Genomic DNA, 19,421 nt, shown 5'->3' on the forward strand with positions numbered 1-19,421 from the left:
TCCTCTGTTGGCTGGGAAACATTAATGGATTATAGGGGCAACCAACTCTTTATTTCTTGCTGTGTGTTAAATGCATTCTTTTTGAACACACCCTGATCAAAAATGTACGTACTTTCTCCAAGGGATCATGTGGTGAGGTTTCCCTTCTATTTTCAAGTATGAGTCCTCTGGAGTGAAGGGATGCCATCCAAAACCTGGCAATGCAGGAGTCCATGGGATCTGCTAATGTGCAGTCATGTGCAGAGGAAGTTGGCAGGTCTCCCTGTTAGGCCACTCAGTTACCTTTGCAGGGGTGAGGGTGCAGATTTTTACTAAGCATCTTGCTGTATACTTTTGGGGGGGTTCAGGGGTCATTACTTGTGAGAAATGCAAATACATTGAGTTCACATTCACAATAAGTATCCTTTTTTTTGTCATGAGGTAACTTGGACCTTGTCTGTGTAAATCTGTTTATGTGGAAAATCATACTGTGTTTTTACAGGCTATGAGAAGACAGAGGATATTTCTGAGAAAACTTCTTTAGCTGATCAAGAGGAAGTGAGAACTATATTCATCAATCAGCCCCAGCCAACCAAATTCTGCAATAATCATGTCAGGTATTAAAAAACCCACCAGAACATTGCATGTTGCATAGCAAACCAAAAGGTTCTGTTTATTCCACTTCTGCAATTTCCTTTAACCACTAATTAGTCTTGGGCTCTGGCAGGGGGAATGAAGTGAAGTGAGGAGACAAGTAGAGCTGTTTCAATTACAAACCTAACCTTCTGAATTTTTAAGAACACAGTGGGGAAGGTCTGGATGCTTTACAGCTGTACCATCAGTATGTCCCTAGAGGACAGATTTGTTCTTCAGGTTTCAGTTCAGTTCATCTTTTGAACATATTGTTGGTAGATGAATGCCAATGCAGATGTCCTGCACTTGAGCACAGCATTGTGCTTGGGAAATGTTTGTCTTTTTCAGTCAGGCAGTTACAAAGGTGCTGTGGTTGCTTATGGAACTAGTTTTGAATTTCAAGTTCAGGCTTTAGGGACTCTGCTGGTGGTTTATGTTGTGTTTTTCTTGTTTGCTGTTGATGAATCTTAAGTCATACACTGAAAACTCTCAAGCAATGTATATTTAGATCTGGTAGCATCCTCAGTTTGGTTGTTAAAGTTCAAAGGAAATGAATGATAAAGATATCTCTGTCCCCAGCAGGTGTATTTTCTGAAGATACCTTTGATAATGTGCTGGAATTATATAGATAATGAGAAGAATGTTAGTGGGATTTTCCATCACCTTGAGAAACTTTATAATGCTGTTTATTTGTGTATACAACTTGTCTTTTCTCTCTTTTGCTTTGTTACATGACAGCGTTGAGCTCTTTAGCAGGATATGTTCATTTCCCCTTTCATTGCTGTTTTATGCAAAGTCAAAGTAAATATGACTGACTTGAAAAGGAGTTAAAGTATTGCTACAAGTCTTTTGCTTATACATTTTTTTTCAGGATTGTTTTCACATTTATTGTTTTAGGACCTTAGATGGTGGCAATCTGTTCTTAATGAGATGTAAGGCTGATGAAGAGCTAGGAGCTCAGTTTGGAGTGTTGGCTTAGCATGGATTGATACACTACGATAAATTAGATTCTCTTCTTGCAGCTTAGCAGAAGCACACTTAACATCCAGTCTTCATCAGTTTAAAATAAAAATGTGAACTTGCTATTCAGTGACCAGTACAGGTTTTTAGATTTAAACCAATCTTTATAGTTTAAATGATTTCTTAAGTGTGAGCCAGTTCCTGGGTGCTTGCAGGATGTCCCTGCAAAACTCCTTCAGTTTCACTTTAGCCAAAACAAATGTGTGTACTAGCACAAATCACAAAAGTTTCTGTTTCGTTTGCAAGTTCCTGTAACTGAGAGGGAAAGAATACATTTGCAGAATTTTTTGCACTGTAATAATAGCATGTGTTTTTGTCTCTCTCTCAGCACTGCAAAGTACAACATTATCACATTCCTGCCAAGGTTCCTTTATTCCCAGTTCAGAAGAGCTGCTAATGCATTCTTTCTTTTTATTGCATTACTTCAGGTAAGATCAACAATGAGGTGCCAGAGTTTTAAGCTTGCTAAGAGAGCATTTATCCCAAAGAGAGAGATGCTGAGATACTGATGTTGGTGTTCCCATCCTTTCCAAGCTAGCTGGCCTCTCAGAATAGCTGTATCATGTAGACATACCTTTAATAAATTTTTGGATTTGTGGTTTTTTTAGTCCTTGGAGATAACACAAAGATTTTTCTGTAAAACAGGTTAAGTATAGCTGAAATACTGTCAGGTGGAACAGACTATTGTGACAGGAAAATTCCATTTAAAAATATCTGGCAGCCACAGAAAACTGTTTCCTTGGCATTTCTTCTAAAGGAGGGTACTGCCTAAACACCTGGACTTTATGAACTTGAATTCTGTAGGCTCTTTTGACAGACAGGAATTGCAGCTGAGAGTGATTATTTATTCTTAGAGATAAAGGATTGAAATTGAGCCTGGATGAAGAAAATAAGTTGTGGAGTCCAATACTACAGCAGCTATTTCCCAAATACCAGCTGGTTAATGTACTGGTTAGGAAGAAAGCACACAGTGTTTTTTATGTCACCACTGTAACTTCATGAAGTATGTTTGTAAAGTGCAATCCCTGACCCAGGTTACTGAGACTGTTTTCCAGAAGTAGATAACATTTTGCCCATCTGTCAGAATATTTTTGTTTCACAGTAGTTCAAGTAGATAAAGCAGACTGTGGGTTTTTGTATACTATTCTCTGAATGCATTAACTGATGATGAATTAAAATTGAACTGTGGTCAGGTGCAGTCATAATTCTCATTTACTAGTTCTGCATTTCAAACATATTTGATAAAAGCACATTTTCTGCATAATTTCAAATGCATTTTTTAGAGTATGTAGATTTGTGTGTCGTGGAGGTCATTGTGGAGCATTAGGACTTTGAAGACCACTATCTCCTGTCGGGCTGTCAATGAGATGACACTGCCAGGAGAGAGAAACTCAGGATAATGCAATCAGAGTATGGGCTGATGACCCTTTTGTTTTCATATTTTGCCTGGAAAATAACATGCAATTGGAATACAAGTTTGGACGTAGATGTCTCCACTCTTAACAAAAATCTAAACTGAGAAAATTAGTTGTGTTTTATAAATAACTATTTTAATATAATGTGAATCACAGAAATGGAAGGTGAACATTCTGCAGGCACTAAAACCTCTGGAAATAGCTCCACTTAACATTACTATTAAAGATTCAAATGGTCTTTTATTGTATCAGCTGCTTTTGAACTGAAGACAGTAAATCTATCTTGGAAATAATCAGCACCAGGTCTTAAAAGTGAAGTTGTTTGTCTTGTCTTTATTTGCACAGAAATTACTGCTTCTTTTATTAAAAATGTTTTCCACCAGCAGTGCAAAAATTTTTACTTTCTCTCCTTTTTTTTTTTTACAGCAAATACCAGATGTATCACCAACAGGCCGTTACACAACATTGGTCCCTCTCTTATTTATTTTAGCTGTAGCTGCAGTGAAGGAGATAATAGAGGATATTGTAAGTATTTAATAGCAATATTTTATAAGGAGCTTCCATGTTTTTCATAGATAATATTGCAAAACCTTGCCTGAATAATTCTGTGCTGACCCATTCTTGCCTTCTGGATGCTTTTGAAAGAATGGGAAGCTACTTACTTTCAAAGTTGGTATCTTAGGAATATGGTGTTACAATTCAAAGGTGTGTTTACTGTTTATACAAGTGACAATAGCATGACAAAACAGTGACTGGTGTGTTTATTATATAGATTGTTTCTAGTCAAATAGCTCTTTGAAATGAAGTGCAAACTTATTTTTCAAGTGTTAACTGGAGCTAAAGACTCCACAGAACTCAGTCAAGTCCAGTACTGCATTTTCTCTCAAGCAAGGACTCTGCTAAAAGAAGATTGGAAGCTACTGATCTCATCTCAGGTGGAACCTATATTAAAACCAGATAACCATGAAATATTTATTTGGTTCAAAAATTGTAATTTGTTTTTTTCCTTCCAACATGAGCAGAGTCCTTTACTCCCACTATTTATGTTGTGAGCTGGATTTAAGCTCAGTCTGTGAGGGAGGTACTAGACTAACATTTTACAGAAGAATTGTGAGAACCTCTGGCTTGAGTCACATTGAAGAAGTATAGTCTTTCCCTGAACACAAATAATAAGCTTCCTGGGAGCATCAGATTTATTGTGTTTGAGCAGAATTACAGTGTATGTGCAGAAACGTGATCAAGAGGAAGAATGATGTGTTGCAAAGAAGGTTTGAAACAGGCAAGATACAGTGCACTTGGGTTGTATGAAGCTCCTGGGTCACAGAGTTGAGCAGTTGTGCAAGACACAATTAAATGTTTTTCTTCACTTTTGGCATTTCTAGTTTTGGCTGCCCAATAGTCAGCTTCTCCTTAAATGCCTTTGTTGCTCTCTCTTTACATAAACAAAATGCCTTTTGAAAAAAAAAAAAGCCATAAAATCAATTCATGTTCTTTCAGATATTTTTAACCATTCTGCTGTTAATGCTTACAGACTTACACCATCTGTCAGCGTCTAGGCAAATATAAAACTGAGGCTGCTGCTACTGTACAAAGTGTCCTTTTTAAAATTATCTCATCCAGTTGCTTTTCTTTTGTCATTTTTTTTTTCTACCACTTGTTCTTTGCAACTTGAAGTGCATGGTTTGGCAGGGTTTGAGGAAAGGCAGGGATTAAGTTTAGTGGGTTTTGCATAGATCAGCTAAAACAATCATGTTCTCATTGCCAAATACCTAAAGGCAATACAGCTGTACTGTTATTTTCCTGGAAAGCTGACCACTTGCTGCATAGTAAAATATTCAGTGTTTTCCCTTAACCTGTAATTTTCATTATGTCTCAGTTTCTTTCCATAGTGAGATATCTGGGATCTCCAGGAATGGTAATCTTCATCTAATATTAAGGCTTTTGGAACCTTGTATATCAATACCAATAAATACACTTACCAGAACAATACCTCTAGCTCAAGAACCAAATGTTTCTTTTTCTGGAATGAAATCCCAAGTAGCAAAAGATGTTAGCAGAGGACATTATTCATGAGCAGCATGTGTTTTCCATATATGTTTCAGAAGTGCTAGTGAAATTTGTGACATGCAGTGCTAGATTGTCAGCTGTTTCCTATGATTTCACCCATCATAGATCAGAAAGCAACTGATATTAAACTGCTACTTTTCAAACTGAAGGAAATTCACACTAGGCAAACATCTGCTTTGGTCAAGTTCTGCTTTTGCTTTGATCGAAGGTTACTCATCTGTACAATCAACTATGTTTTTGCAAGGGGAATCTGCTGATAATCTGTGAAAATGAGTTCTGCTTTCGCTTTGATCGAAGGTTACTCATTTGTACAATCAGCTATGTTTTTGCAGGGGGAATCTGCTGATAATCTGTGAAAATCTAGTAAAAAATAATACTTTAAATTCAGCTTTGCAAAGTGATAAGGTAGCCTTTTAAATGCTGCTAGCTCAGAGTCATATCAGCATTTTATTAGCAATAAATTGTTCAAGTAGCTTGACATTTTTCTTTCAATTTACAAGATTGCTTCTGGTTCCCTTTTTATTTCAAAGGCATCAGTTCTATATCCCTGTTCAAAAAGCTTACCTAAACCAGTTGATTCTATTTAAAGTAATTTTACAAAACATGTTCCTCCTCAGGAAAAACTGAGTTTATTAGTCTTAAATGCTGTGTTTAAACTAGTACTCTGCTAAACCTTGGTAGTTAAAGTGAGTTTGGTCATTACTTTGAAAATGCTGATTAATAGCTGAATCAAAAGATTTCTGTCAAAAAATTTCTCACAGCTCCATCAAAACTGAGGGACGTCATGACCTGTTTGGGGACTTGTTCTGTCAATTTTTGTTTGTCTGTTATCGTTTGTCCATGGGTGTTTATGTGGAAGTGAAGTTTTATGTTTACACAGTCATTGCTTGACTTCAGATCTGTATGAGACACATGAAGAATCATTTCATGATCTTTGCTCTATAGAATCATCTCCCAGATGCAGGAAAGGGCAGAGATAGGGTACAGAAATGCACCACTTCCTTAAATAAAGAACTTGTTTAGATAGTGACTGCCCACACGAGAGAGCATTTGAGCACAACACAGTTTATCTGCAACTGAGTGTGACTTTCCTGATGACCATAACTATGCAAGTAATTAATAGACCTGTTTAAATGTTTAATTGGTTTGTTGAATTGATGAGTGGGAAGGGGTAATAGATGTGGGTTTTATTTGAAGTGTGAAAGCTTTATCATGTCAGTAGAAGTCTTTAACCACTGTGCATTTTTAATTTAGAAAAGGCATAAAGCTGATAACGCAGTGAACAAGAAACAAACTCAAGGTAGGATTTTTTAAAGCCTGTTAATGAAGGGGATTGAATTTTTGTAAAGGATAGTAATGTAATTTGAACTGCTAACAAGTAATTGAGTGGGAAATGGCACGTGCAGATTAATTCAAAATTTGGAATGTAAATGATAGTAATGTAATTTGAACTGCTGACAAGTAATTGAGTGGGAAATGGCATGTTCAGATTAATTCAAAATTTGGAATGTAAACAGTTGAAATAATAATTTACCCTGAAAAAATAGAGTATGTTCTAGATTAAGGCTATGAGGTTCCTAAGAAACTCGAACATGAACTTATTTAACCTAGGTGATGCTGTAGCTGTTAAAAGACCATAATCACCAATATATTTAGTGGGCCTACATTATGATTGAAAGTCTCTGCACTTCTGAGTACACATACCATAATTCTTTTTCCACCAGCAAATCTTGAATAATTCAATTTTGGAAAATGGCAGGAGGAAGGAAGAAGTTTTTCTTCTTGTCCAGAGTGTAAAAAGTTTTAAATTAATAAAAGATTTTTTTTCACTCTCTTTTCGGACCCTTCTTGGTTACCTCTCATTAGGGTCTTTGGTAATTGTTCCTTAAATTCCTGAGTGTTCCACACACATGCCAAAGAGCAAGTCACATTTATTATTCTCTGAAAACACAATCTTGGCAATTAACTGGCAAACAAGGCATGTTTTTTGTATCATAATAGTAATACTTAAAAGTAGAATAGTGGAGCATGGGAACAAGGCATGTTTTTTGTATCATAACAGTATTACTTAAAAGTAGAATAGTGGAGCATGGATGCAATATTAATTGCAATTACCAGGTTAAAACCTATACTAAATATTATGCTAAATGGCATGGGTTGATTTTCAGGATTTCAAGTATGTTCAAGGAGATGATTGCAATCTGTGATCCTAAATTTCTCTGATTTACCAATAGCAGTAAGGACAGAGGAACTCTAAGAAGTTTCCTGGTACCTTTTTATGAATCTTTTTTGTATGAATCTTATCAATATTTGAACTGAGAAAAAAATTTGAATTTATCTTTTCCTCTTGGCCTTTCCCCCCACCCCCTCAGATAATTTCATAACTTTTTAACTTTGGAACACTTTATTCCAATTACTAATTTATTTTGTAAAACACCACATTATCATAAAATCTGTATCACATTTATTTGATTCTCAAACCCTGTAAAGTGTTCTTATTGACTTTGTATTAAAATTCTGTGGTACAAAAACTGTTACAAAGAAAATGTGCTGTATAATTGAAATGCTTGACCTGAATTCACAGAAACAAGGGATGCTGTAAAATGTTATGTAAATGAGTTGTTGGATGGCTTTTCCCAAGGAATCTAGCACATACCTGTATACTGCAGTTAGACTGTGCAACTGGAAAATTATCTTTTTTTCCCTTTCTTTTCAGTACTACGAAATGGTGCATGGGAGATCGTCCACTGGGAAAAGGTGTGTGTTTTCACTGGTGACTTTTAAAGCACAATACATACTTAATATTTGCTTTATTTCTCCAAATAACTGTAAATTGTAAAAGTTAACTGGCATTATAGGACATGTATACTTTTGTATTTTATTTTTTGTTTGTTAATAATTATCTTTCAAAAACTTACTTTGAGATCAAGTAATTTTTGATGGCAGGAGTCAGGCAAAACTGCCATAAAATGGTGGGCTTTAAGTTCAGTGAAAATAACTTGAATAATAAGATGGCATATGGCAAAATGACACACTTCCTTAGTATTATTTGGTTTGCCAAGGCAGAAAATTCTTTCTGAAAACTAGTTACTTTGTGTATTTGTTGAACTTCCTTGGCTTAATTCATGAGAATTTTAGGACTATTACGCAGCAGTTAGGAAGGGAATCTTAAAGGTAACTTTCAAGGACTAAATGTGATCCTGCCTATCTAGTCGCTTAGTTTTATTGGTATACATACCTGAAAGCTTGAAGAAAATTTGCCCACAGTAATTTGGAGGCAAGGTTCAGATGAAATTGGCTGGTGCCTTTGAAGAAGCAAGGATAAGGTCTCTAGTGTGATGCAGTAAAACTGTGATCTTAGGGGAGCTTAATTTCTTCTGTAACTCAACTTTTCCAATTAAGTATTTTACTAAACTAGCAAAAGTAAAGAACTGCATAGAGAAAGTCAGTATTAGGCCTAATAAAGATTAGTTTTCCAAAGAATACCAGTGACTTTTGTGTGCTGAACACCTATAGGCTTCCATAACTGTTTGAGTTCCTAACAGTCTTTCTAGCAAATTCAGCAGGTAAATATTTACTGTGCTTAAAACAAGGGGATAACATATTTTGTTGGAGACCATTAACCAATTCCCAGTTTTCTTTCAGGTAGATGTTGGAGATATAGTTATAATAAAAGGCAAAGAGTATATACCTGCTGACACTGTACTGCTCTCATCAAGGTAGAGATGCCCACTGATGCTTATAGTGTAGAGGCTGGTTTCTCTACCCTGCATTTATTTATTTATTTATTTGTGATTGCTCCAAGGAAATAAAGAATAAACAAAGATGCTGCTCTTCTGAAGTGTAGTCTCTTGTACAACTGGTCATTTGTCATTTAAGGCAATGTTTCTTTAAACTGTGACAATTGCAGTTTGGAAATGACACTGGCATTCAATTTGCCACTAAGAAAAACTTAGTATGTTGTTTTGCTGTTAGATATAATAACAAAAAAGGCTGATTCTCTGTCTAAAAATTGGACCTCCACTGCCATATTTAATCAGGTTGGCTTTTGGATATGTACCCAACGAATTGCATCCAGTAAGTAAATTAAAATGGATATATTACAGGGTTTTTAATGGATGTAGTCACCAGTTTGATAGATGAATCAGGAAAAAAGTGAAGTGAATCATCAAATTAGCACTGCTTGTAAGCTGAGCACTCATTTCATTGTCTAATATATATATATTATTAATGATATCAGCACTAAAAGCAAGACTTAATCTATAGTGTGTTATGCTGTGACTCTTTTCACATGGATAATCAGAGGTTGTTTATCATCATTTCCTTGGACAGTTTATTTAAGAAATCCACATCTTATGTGGAAGATGCACATTTTTCAACATCTATTTGATCAGGTCAACAGAAAACATACTCTAAGAATCCATTTTAATAACTATTACTTAAATGTGGTAATTTGTATTTTGGTTTTCCTTTCTGGCACAAGCAGAATCATTATTATGTGTATGATTATGATCTAGGTATAAACCTTCTATGATCCCACTGAAGTTAATGAATCCACTCATACCTACAATTAAAAAAGTTAAGATCTTGTGTTTCTGTTGACAAACTGTAGCATAGGCTAGTACATTGTTTATTCTGTCTTCCATTAGGTCTCAAAATTAAGAGTAGCTGTTTCTAAAACACTTCAATGAAATCATTATTAAGTGTAGAGTAGTTGCCAGATGATACTGTAAATTTTCCCCCTAGTCTGTCTTCAGTGCTAATGTTTGTCATAACTTAGCTGGTTTTGTATTGGGTGTCCTCTATAAACCTTTTATTTCTGTGCTTTGAGAAGCATTCATAAATTTTATTGGTGCTTCTCCACCAAGATCTTCATAGGCAACAAACATGCAGCAAGAACACTTGTTCTCTTGGCCTGATAATAGGTTCTGTCACACTAATCCTGGTGTCTTGCAGGTGGAACAGATTCCATCCTCTCAGACCAGCTTCTTCATAACCTTCCTGAGTAATTTTCTAAATTCAAATCTATGCCTAGATGTCTTCACAGTTTTGCCCTTTTGGATTTAGTGGCTGCTTGTGGCACAGAGTTCTCCAGGTGTGATTTACACACAGAAAAATACCAACTGCCTGCACAGCCTCTTTGCCAGCCTTGTCCCCCCAAAGGAATCCTGTATCACATGTTGATAAATTGAAATAATAGTTAGTTGCTATGGACTTGGTCAGGACTGTTACTACTTTGTTTAACCTCACTTTCCTGCCCTTAACACACTCTATGTGTCGAACTATGACCATTACTTACCTTTAATTTTCCTGTCAGGTTTTCTTCTAGGCTCCAGTTTGTGATGAGGACTCTGTGAATCATGATTGCTTTTTGGGGCCCAGTTCAGGCATTTCTTCCAGCTAAAACGTCCTCCTTAGTTATATTACTAGGTGCTGTGGCAGCTCTCCTTCCAGGACAGAACCCTGTACTGCTACACTACCTCTAATTCTGCCTGTGTCGTGGCATGTGCTGTCCTTCATCTCTCATCTCCACGTGGCCATGTGGAGCAGTCTCACTGATTTTGCTTTTCAGGTGTTTATTGATGCCCAGTTGCATTTTAGGTTTCAAAAGCAGTGCAAGCCTGTGGGCCTGGTTTTAGTTCAGACTAATAATATTTGGTTCTTTTTACCAGCAAGAGCAATTTCTGGAGAATAAGGTGATCTTAATCATTTTAGGAAACTATAATCTCTTACAGTGAAAGGACACAAACCTCTGAGATTTAATTCCATATGGTTCTTGCTAGTTCAGCGTACACAGAAATGTACAAAGCTGAAACAAAATACAAAATAATTTTAAGCATGTCTGCATAGAAAAGGTAGTTGTCACCAGGCTCTTCAGAAAAGTTGTTGGAAAATCTTTTTTTTTTGTTGTTTTTTTTTATTGATGTGTGGTGTGGCTAGAAACTCAGTTGAGAAATAATAAGCATAACAGTTGGGGTTTTTTGCTGTACATTGTCGATGTGTTCTGCAGCTTAAAATTGGTGCCTTACAGTAAAACAATTCACTTGAGTAAAAATTAAAGTTTTCTAGCTCTTTTCTTTCTGACCTGATGAAAATAGATTTTGAAAAAATTGTCATCAGACGTTTAATTAACATGTATTGTTTGAATAATAATTTCAAACTCTTGTCTTTTTGTCTTTGTTCATTTGTTTTGGTTTATTTGTTGTTTTTTTTTTTCCCTGTCACTTATTTTTCTGTTCTAATAATTTCAAACTGGGATGTGTAGGTGGCAGTAGGGGAAGTAGTGAAAGTGACCAATGGGGAACATCTCCCAGCTGATCTCATCAGTCTGTCATCAAGGTTAGAATAAACTAGTTGCACAGGATATGTGTATGTGGGTCCTCATATACCAAGTATGAACACTGCCATGTTGAGAATCTTTGCTTTGCTATTCACCTTTATTCAACAAAACCTACATATTTATAAAATTAGGGTTCAGTTGATAGAAGTAGAGATGATTAAAGTGTAAATTCATGGCAACACTCCAAGAAATGAAAATTTGTTTTCAGTCCTCTTTGTTTCTACACTATACCCATAAAATTTTATCGGAGAACTTGTCATTGATTAAATACAATTAAACCCCAGGATGAATATATGTTCAGTTCCTCAGACCAAATGAAGAGGAATATGCATGTTTCTACCAACCCACTATTTTCAGCAAAGAATATAGTTTGACGTTGGTAGGACTGGTAGAGGACCCTCTGCACAAACTTGGATGTTGCACAATCTCTGCTGCATGTGATGGCAAAAGCAGCATTGTCCTTGTGTATGGTGACAAAATGCATGTTCCTTAGACATGTCCACTTTATGCTATTGTCTGCACTGTTACTACACTTTGTTTTTCCCTAACCAATCAATGGGCCTGCCTTGATCTAACTGTAACTTACTTTCGAGGTCGCTGCAATCTACTACAGTTATTTCAGTTAAGCATGTGTCTCACCTGAAGTGTCTTTGCTGCCTTAGTCTGTTTTAAAAGTGCTTCACAAAAATATTGTTTGTTTTTTATTGTTAATAAAAATGCTGGAGTTGTGATAATGCCTTATACAGGGGATTCCATCCAAACAACCTAAATAAAAGTTATATTTTTAGAAAAGTTTGCCAAGAAGAAAACGCTAGTCTGAAAGTAACTAATGATACTGATTTGTCACATTGTAATGCTTGTGCTTTACAAAATTGTGTTAGAATAACCAACTTAATGTTATCCTGCAAATATTCTAAAACTGTGTCACCTATCAGCCACTCTTGCATTAATAAAGAAAATTTTAAAAGCACTTGATGCTTGAATTTTATGCTAGAAAGAAGGAAAACATTAGAAGCTTTAAAATGGTGCAGAGAGTAAATCCTGATTCTTCTAAGTTTTAAGGAGGTTTTATGACTTCTTTGGTCCTTTTCAGAATCAAAACTTTCTGTCATAGATATAAGTAGTCGGTGATCTGTTGTCATGCCCAGAAAATGGAAGCTGACTGGAGTAGCTCCTGACCAGTTAGGCTGTTTTTGTTTACTGCCTACTTGCAGAAAAGTAATTTTCTCCTTCTACATCTGTGTTCCTCATTAACAGTTTTATAAGGGTTGTAATATGATTTAAAATCTGAGAGTATTTTAAAAAATTTAAAATCACTGTTGTGTTACACATCAAAAATTTGTATTGAAAAAAATTCAATGCAGGGAATAAGCCATTTCTCACTGTGTCCATAGATGAAGTATTCAGGTAGTAGCATTCTGCATGAACTTAAAACTTTTTATTTAAAGAAAGCCTTTGAAATCGCATAAGGATGATATATTTCAAAAACTGGATTATGTTATCCATAATTGAGAGGTTTTTTCCTAAGAGAACCCTTTGCAAGAAAACTACTTGTGTCTAAACTGCTGCCTACTGCAGTAGGCACTATGAATGCACTATGCTTGTGCTCATATCTTAATCTTATGTAAAAAGATTTTATTTTTTGCTGTGTACAGCACTTTTAGCAGTGTTTCATGGAAGGAGATTTGGGTTTGGCAAACTTCTCTGAAAATGTACTGTTTGTTTTTACAGATTCAGCTGTAATTATTCTGGTTCTCAAGATTTGATAAGACAAGCCTGTTTGCATAAATAGATATTAAAAGATTGCAGGAAGTTTATGGATTTTGACATAATTAACAAGCCTGTTTGCATAAATAGATACTAAAAGATTACAGGAAGTTTATGGATTTTGACATAATTTTAAATTCAGGCGTTTTTTTTCCAAATAATTCAGGATTTTTTTTGTCTTAATAGTGAACCACAGGCCATGTGCTACATTGAAACATCTAACTTAGATGGTGAGACAAACTTAAAAATTCGACAGGTAGGATTTTCACTTTGGAGAATATTGCTACTATTATATTTGCCTATTATTGCTTATAATATAAAAGCATTTTATTACTTTAATGGCTGTTTTGGTAGACTGTGATAGTTTCATGGTTTGAATAAAAAGCTGCTGGTTATTGGCATCATAGGAGCAGAGGAATTAATGGTTACTCCTAAGTTGTTCTTTGTGCTTTGTTTTAGGGTTATTCTTTGGGAAAATAGGTAGAAACGTAAGTAGTTTGAGTATTGGTATTGCTTCTAGGTAATAGATGAGGCAGAAGTCCTGCAGAAAGTAGCTGCTGGTGCCAGTATTGTCCTTCAGGGGCAGGATGGGAATAGCAGTTTTTGACTGAGTGTGCTGTCAGTACACAGGGACATTCTTGCTGAGATATATCAGAGATTCTGACCCTGTCTTGGCCATGGTGTTTTAAGATGCCAAGGTGACTCTTTCACTGGAGCATCCAGCAGTATGACAGCAAAGTGTAGCTGTCTCATTTTGCTCCAACAGGGATATTTGTTTACTGGTCTTACACTGTCAGATTTATAATACATAGATTTATTATTAGAAAGTGATTTTTAATGTCATGACCAATGAATTTTGTTTACAGGGTTTGCCACTAACGTCAGACATAAAGGACATAGAAAGCCTGATGAGACTTTCAGGCAGAATTGAATGTGAGAGCCCAAACCGACATCTCTATGACTTTGTTGGAAACATCAGACTGGATGGGCATGGGTATGTAAATACAAGGAAGGTCTTGGGAGGTTCAGCCTATCAGTAGATAGCTATGTGTTGTTAAACTACTCAAGTTAAAATATGAATAGTAAATCTTTTTTGATGTGTTCCTCACTAGACTTTATTCTTCTAAAAAAACTAGAGGGATTAAGCTTTACTTCTAATGTCTTCAACTTGACTTGTTATACTAGTTGTCCTTCAGAAAGCAATAGGCATTAGTGATAGAAGTGAGTACTAAACAAATTCTGATAGTTCTGGAATATGTACCTAGTAACTCATTTCTTAACCATCTCATTCCTTACCTATTGAGGTTCAGTTTTAGATGCTGAATAGAAAAAGTTTCTTGTCTGGTTTGGTTTTTTATTGATGTTTTGTCTTTCTGTCTGAGTCTGGAGTGGAATGGAGTCCATCACTCTATACCTCAAATTCCTCCAATTTGGTAGCTGAAAGGCATGTGATACCTTAGTTTACTCAGTATGTTTCTTTAAAAGTAAAACACATGCATTTACAAGGTATGTGCTTGTAAAGCTGCTTCAAAAATTCTTACAATACTTCAGTACTTACCAAATACTGATATTTGGAGTCTTCTGTGGTTTCACAGAAGATTCATTGCTAGATCCAGAGTCATTGAGTCCTTCACAAAGATTTACTGTCTTTCTTATTTATTTGGCAGGTATTTATTTCTCCATATCCAATATTATTCATGTTTATGGTTTTAGACTGATACATATGGTACTGACTGACTATTAAATACCTCTTCTTTTTTCCCCTTAATATTCCATTTTTTATTTACTGATTTCTTACAGATGCATTTCCGGAGTTTTCAGTCGCAAGAGTGTGGATCTATTATAATTCCACTGTACTTGTCGTTAAGAAGAGAAAAACATTTACCTGTAATTCTTCTCTGAAGGTAATAGTTATAATAGATCCACACATTCATCGTTCCTCCCTGGCTAGAGGGAAAAACATACTTTTCTTTTTAATCTAATCATTTTATTTTTAAAATTGATTTAAAAAAGAAATATTGAATGTGCTGATGGCTGTTGTGCCTCAAGCATGTGTAGGAGCATGCCATCTGCTGGTCAAGCAATTTGTCATTGAGAAATTCAGTTTTGGAATATTTTGAATATAGTTCTTGTGCAGTAGGATAGTTCCAAAAGTGTGGCTCTAATATAATATTTACCTTCAGTGAAAAAGAATTGCAGGTAAGTAACTCTTTTTGGATCCTGACCTTATTTCAACCTGAAAAATCAGGGATGAGTTCTTTTTCTGCCCATATTAGAGGTAGCACAAATTCATCTAATTGATGAAAAGAAAAAACAAACCCCAGAACAGCAGTTCTGGTTTTGCAGTTTAAAGAAGGTGCAAGAAATATTACTGTGAATTACAAATAACTGTGTTCATAAAGGATACTTATTTCACTGGGAGAGTGGATTGAGAGTTCACAAAATTGTTTCATTTGAAAATGGATTTTGAAAAATAAACTTTGTAAGGAAACGTTTAGGAAAAAGCTTCACTGTCATAAATCACAGGAAACGTAGACGTTTTTGGCTCTGGTATGGTTGCCGAGTAGAACCATATCAAAATTAGTAGTCCATAATAAAACTTGAGTGGTAAATTTAGGAAAAAGCTTCACAGTCATAAATTACAGGAAACGTAGACGTTTTTGGCTCTGGTATGGTTGCCGAGTAGAACCATATCAAAATTAGTAGTCCATAATAAAACTTGAGTGGTAAGTAGTATTTTTGGAAACTTACATTTTTGACTTGTTTTTAACTGTCAAGTTTTCTCTCTGTCAACACTCCCAAAAAGTAAACTATGAAAATTAGGTTCCTAGCATATTTACAATAATCACCTAAATTTTAAGAAATTAGTTTTAACAACTGCTGGTTGCATTTATTCATTGGCATTGATAGTTTTAATGTTAAAATGTAAAACTCCTTCCTTCCAGTACTGTTCCATTGGGATCTGATCAGATTCTCCTACGAGGAGCTCAGTTGAGAAATACTCAGTGGGTTCATGGGATAGTTGTCTATACTGGACATGACACAAAACTTATGCAGGTTTGTCACTTGGATTTTCTCTAAACTATCTCTTTTGTTACCTTATTATGCTATTCCATGGTACAGAAAATCCTTTCAGAAAACATGACTCAATTCAATATAGTAGTAAAACGACACTAATGCAGCATCTTTCTTATGAAGTAAAACCAATAAAAATGAAGCAATGTCTTTTATCTTTACTAACTTACTCACAGAGCAGTTTTTCCACTGGTAAGCGTATTTGTTGGGTCCATTTTCTAACTTGTGTTTTGAAAACTATTTATTTAGTAGTTTGCCTGTTTGTCTTTTTTTACTTTTGGCTGCTCCTAAAACTGTGTTCCTATGGAGCTTTCTTTCAAGTACCAACATAAGCATTTGTGTCAGAAAACAAAGTTAGGAGGGAAGAGCCTATGAAATTCTTTTGCCTAGTGCATTTTGTAATATCAAAATTGACATGTATTTGTAGAGAAAAAAGAATGCTTTCAGATGGATCATACATGTCTTATTTATTGCTTTTCTGATTTGTAAAGCAGTTTCTTGAAAATGTGGGTTTGTATTAGTTGTTTTCAGTAGCACTGATGAAGGTGTATGAACATTGATTTTTATTGTTTACTGTTAGCTGTTGCTGTTACGACTGTTCTGTGTGGTTCTTTAAACTGCTTGTGGCAGAAATCTAACACTAATGCATAGATTTATAAGCTGCTTCTTTCTTCTTTTAGAGAAACAGGGCATTTATGATGATATTTGGGAGACTATTTAGAAAAGGATGTAGTAATATGTAATTTGAAAAGCAAGAGCCATGTTACCTCTTCTAATATTTAATAGCCACTATTGGTTTTTGTCTTTTGCAGAATTCAACTAGTCCACCTCTAAAAATGTCTAATGTGGAACGAATTACAAATATTCAGATTTTGATTCTGTTCTGCATCCTTATTGCCATGTCTTTGATCTGCTCCATTGGTTCAGCTATATGGAATCGAAGGCATACTGGGAGAGACTGGTATCTTGATCTGAATTGTAAGCTGTAAAATAATATATTTAATCTTTTAGTATTCAGTTTAGTATTGTGTTGGATTTTGTTTGTAAGGTATGTGTTTTAAGGCTGCATTCAGCTTATAGTTGTTCTGGTACCAGGTACTTTAAACATGTAAGAAGCAATTTATTCCCCTTTCCTTTTAGTTATTTAATTTTTTATGTGATAGTAAAACAGATTCTCAGCAGTGCTTTATCTTTCTAAATGCTGTTAGTATTTAGTAAGAACCATCTGTTGCCTGCAGATGATAAAAACGTGGTAATGTTAATAATATCTGAATATATTTTTTTTACAAGTAGCAATAATTATCAAACTCCTTTAATCTTGTAGTCATTACTAAGAATATCCATGTCATGGCAAATAATAGCTCTCTGGTCTTTTATACTTGTACTTTATTTGATGTTGGAATTGATATTAATCAAAGTATCCAAAACCTTCTCCGTGGGATCTTATAGTAACAACATAGTCACAATTCCAGTTGGTTTAGAACTTTCATTAAACTCTCTGATTTCATCTCTTTCTTTCATGGTGTGTGAATTAACCTTTTTCAGAGTGTTTTACTGGGATGAGGGAGCAAATACAATGGTGTGAGAACAGATATTTCCCCCTTTCAAAATACAAAACTGTTAAATTTTGAGTTTAGAATTTGGTTATATAGATATTCCCAGATTATGAGCTTAAAATGTTGAAAAAGAGGGAATGTCTGGTCAATTTGCTGTTCAGAAATTGGAGAAGATGGCAAAGATCTTTAGATTTGAACTCTATTATAATAGAGATTCTTAACTCTTATAAAGATCATATTTATAGGCAGGTGATATTGTAATTAATTCCAAAGTTTCTTCTCATACTCAGATGATTTTAATAACCAGCAGTTAATGCAATATTCTGAATATATTGTGTATATATACTTCTGAGTACAGTCTCAAATATTTATTTGATTTGCTTTGGTTTTTTTGGCAGATGGTGGAGCAAGCAACTTTGGATTGAATTTCTTGACTTTTATCATTCTCTTCAATAATCTTATTCCTATCAGTTTGTTGGTTACGCTTGAAGTTGTTAAATTTATCCAGGCATATTTCATAAATTGGGTAAATATGATTTTTATAATATGCATTGGCCTCTAAAATCAAGTGGTTCAGAAGTAAGTGAAATGATTGCTTGTCTATATATACATTTTTTCAGACTTTTTATAAATGTACAGACTTAAGTCTGCTTTTTATTTATTTTTGCTGAATTCTGAGAAGGTAATAATTATTTTATTTACCACTCTTAGACTCTATACAGGTTTTTAATAATATGGATCACTAGAAATAATTGAGTAAAATCTCTAAAGAGGAAATCATTTCTTCTGCAGACTCTTGGAATTGGTCTGAGTGTGTCTGTGGCTTCCTATGTTGAACTAATCTTAAGCAGATGTGTTCATGTTTGGTCTTTGCTTCTATACTTTTCTATTTATGTATTAGATCTTTGGCAAGAAGCTATGGAAGACTAATTTTTAAATATATATACTTGGGTTTTTTATCTGTAGGACATAGACATGCACTATGAACCTACTGACACTGCTGCAATGGCTCGTACTTCCAACCTCAATGAAGAACTGGGACAGGTAGGCAAAAAAATTACTGCTTCTACCTCTTTGTATTGAAATTATTCTTAGTCTTTGCTTATTTCTAGCACAGATTCTTGTATTTCAGCTTTAAATTTTAAAATATTTCAACTAGTAGTTTCTGGAGCAGAAGGATTTAGAATGTTAGAGAAATAGGAGACCTGGAGTAGGTAGAAAGGAATGTATTTCTTCTATTCCTGCAACTTGGCATTTGTGAACTGTTGCTTTTTTAATAATGTTTTAGCTTTAGGAAGATATTTCTGTGTCAATAAGATGAGTTTAGAAATGCATATAGATACTTTTCTTACCACTGTTTTTTGTCAGAAATTCAGTATTTTACTAGCAAGGTCATTGGTCATCCCTAGTTTCTTGCATTTCAACAGTGCATAGTGTGAGGGATAGTTAACTATACCACCACACACAGAAACAAGCTTCAGTTTCCTGATATCTCAGCTGATTGATTTATTTGGAAATGGGTATGGAGGCTGTGCATGTGCCGTGTTTATGTACTGGTTTTGTTGGTTT

General features: G+C 34.9%; 2 protein-coding genes across 2 annotated transcripts; both read left to right on the plus strand.

Annotated features, from left to right (window-relative positions):
• Positions 1 to 481: 481 nt before the first annotated feature.
• Positions 482 to 15,393, plus strand: LOC103799437 (probable phospholipid-transporting ATPase IA; the record flags this gene model as incomplete). Its single annotated transcript, XM_009071758.1, has 8 exons — positions 482 to 596; positions 1,961 to 2,060; positions 3,474 to 3,572; positions 6,369 to 6,414; positions 7,831 to 7,871; positions 13,408 to 13,477; positions 14,088 to 14,215; positions 15,359 to 15,393. Coding segments are annotated over 6 exons (404 nt in total), but the record flags the coding sequence as incomplete, so codon positions are not given.
• Positions 13,421 to 18,896, plus strand: LOC103799438 (phospholipid-transporting ATPase IA-like; the record flags this gene model as incomplete). The annotated part of the gene is made up of 6 exons (XM_009071759.1): positions 13,421 to 13,477; positions 14,088 to 14,215; positions 16,167 to 16,278; positions 17,109 to 17,274; positions 18,251 to 18,378; positions 18,819 to 18,896. Coding segments are annotated over exons 1-6 (669 nt in total), but the record flags the coding sequence as incomplete, so codon positions are not given.
• Between the last annotated feature and the right edge of the window lie 525 nt (positions 18,897 to 19,421).

Source organism: Acanthisitta chloris, unplaced genomic scaffold, assembly GCF_000695815.1.
Source record: "Acanthisitta chloris isolate BGI_N310 unplaced genomic scaffold, ASM69581v1 scaffold11543, whole genome shotgun sequence".
NCBI lineage: Eukaryota > Metazoa > Chordata > Aves > Passeriformes > Acanthisittidae > Acanthisitta > Acanthisitta chloris.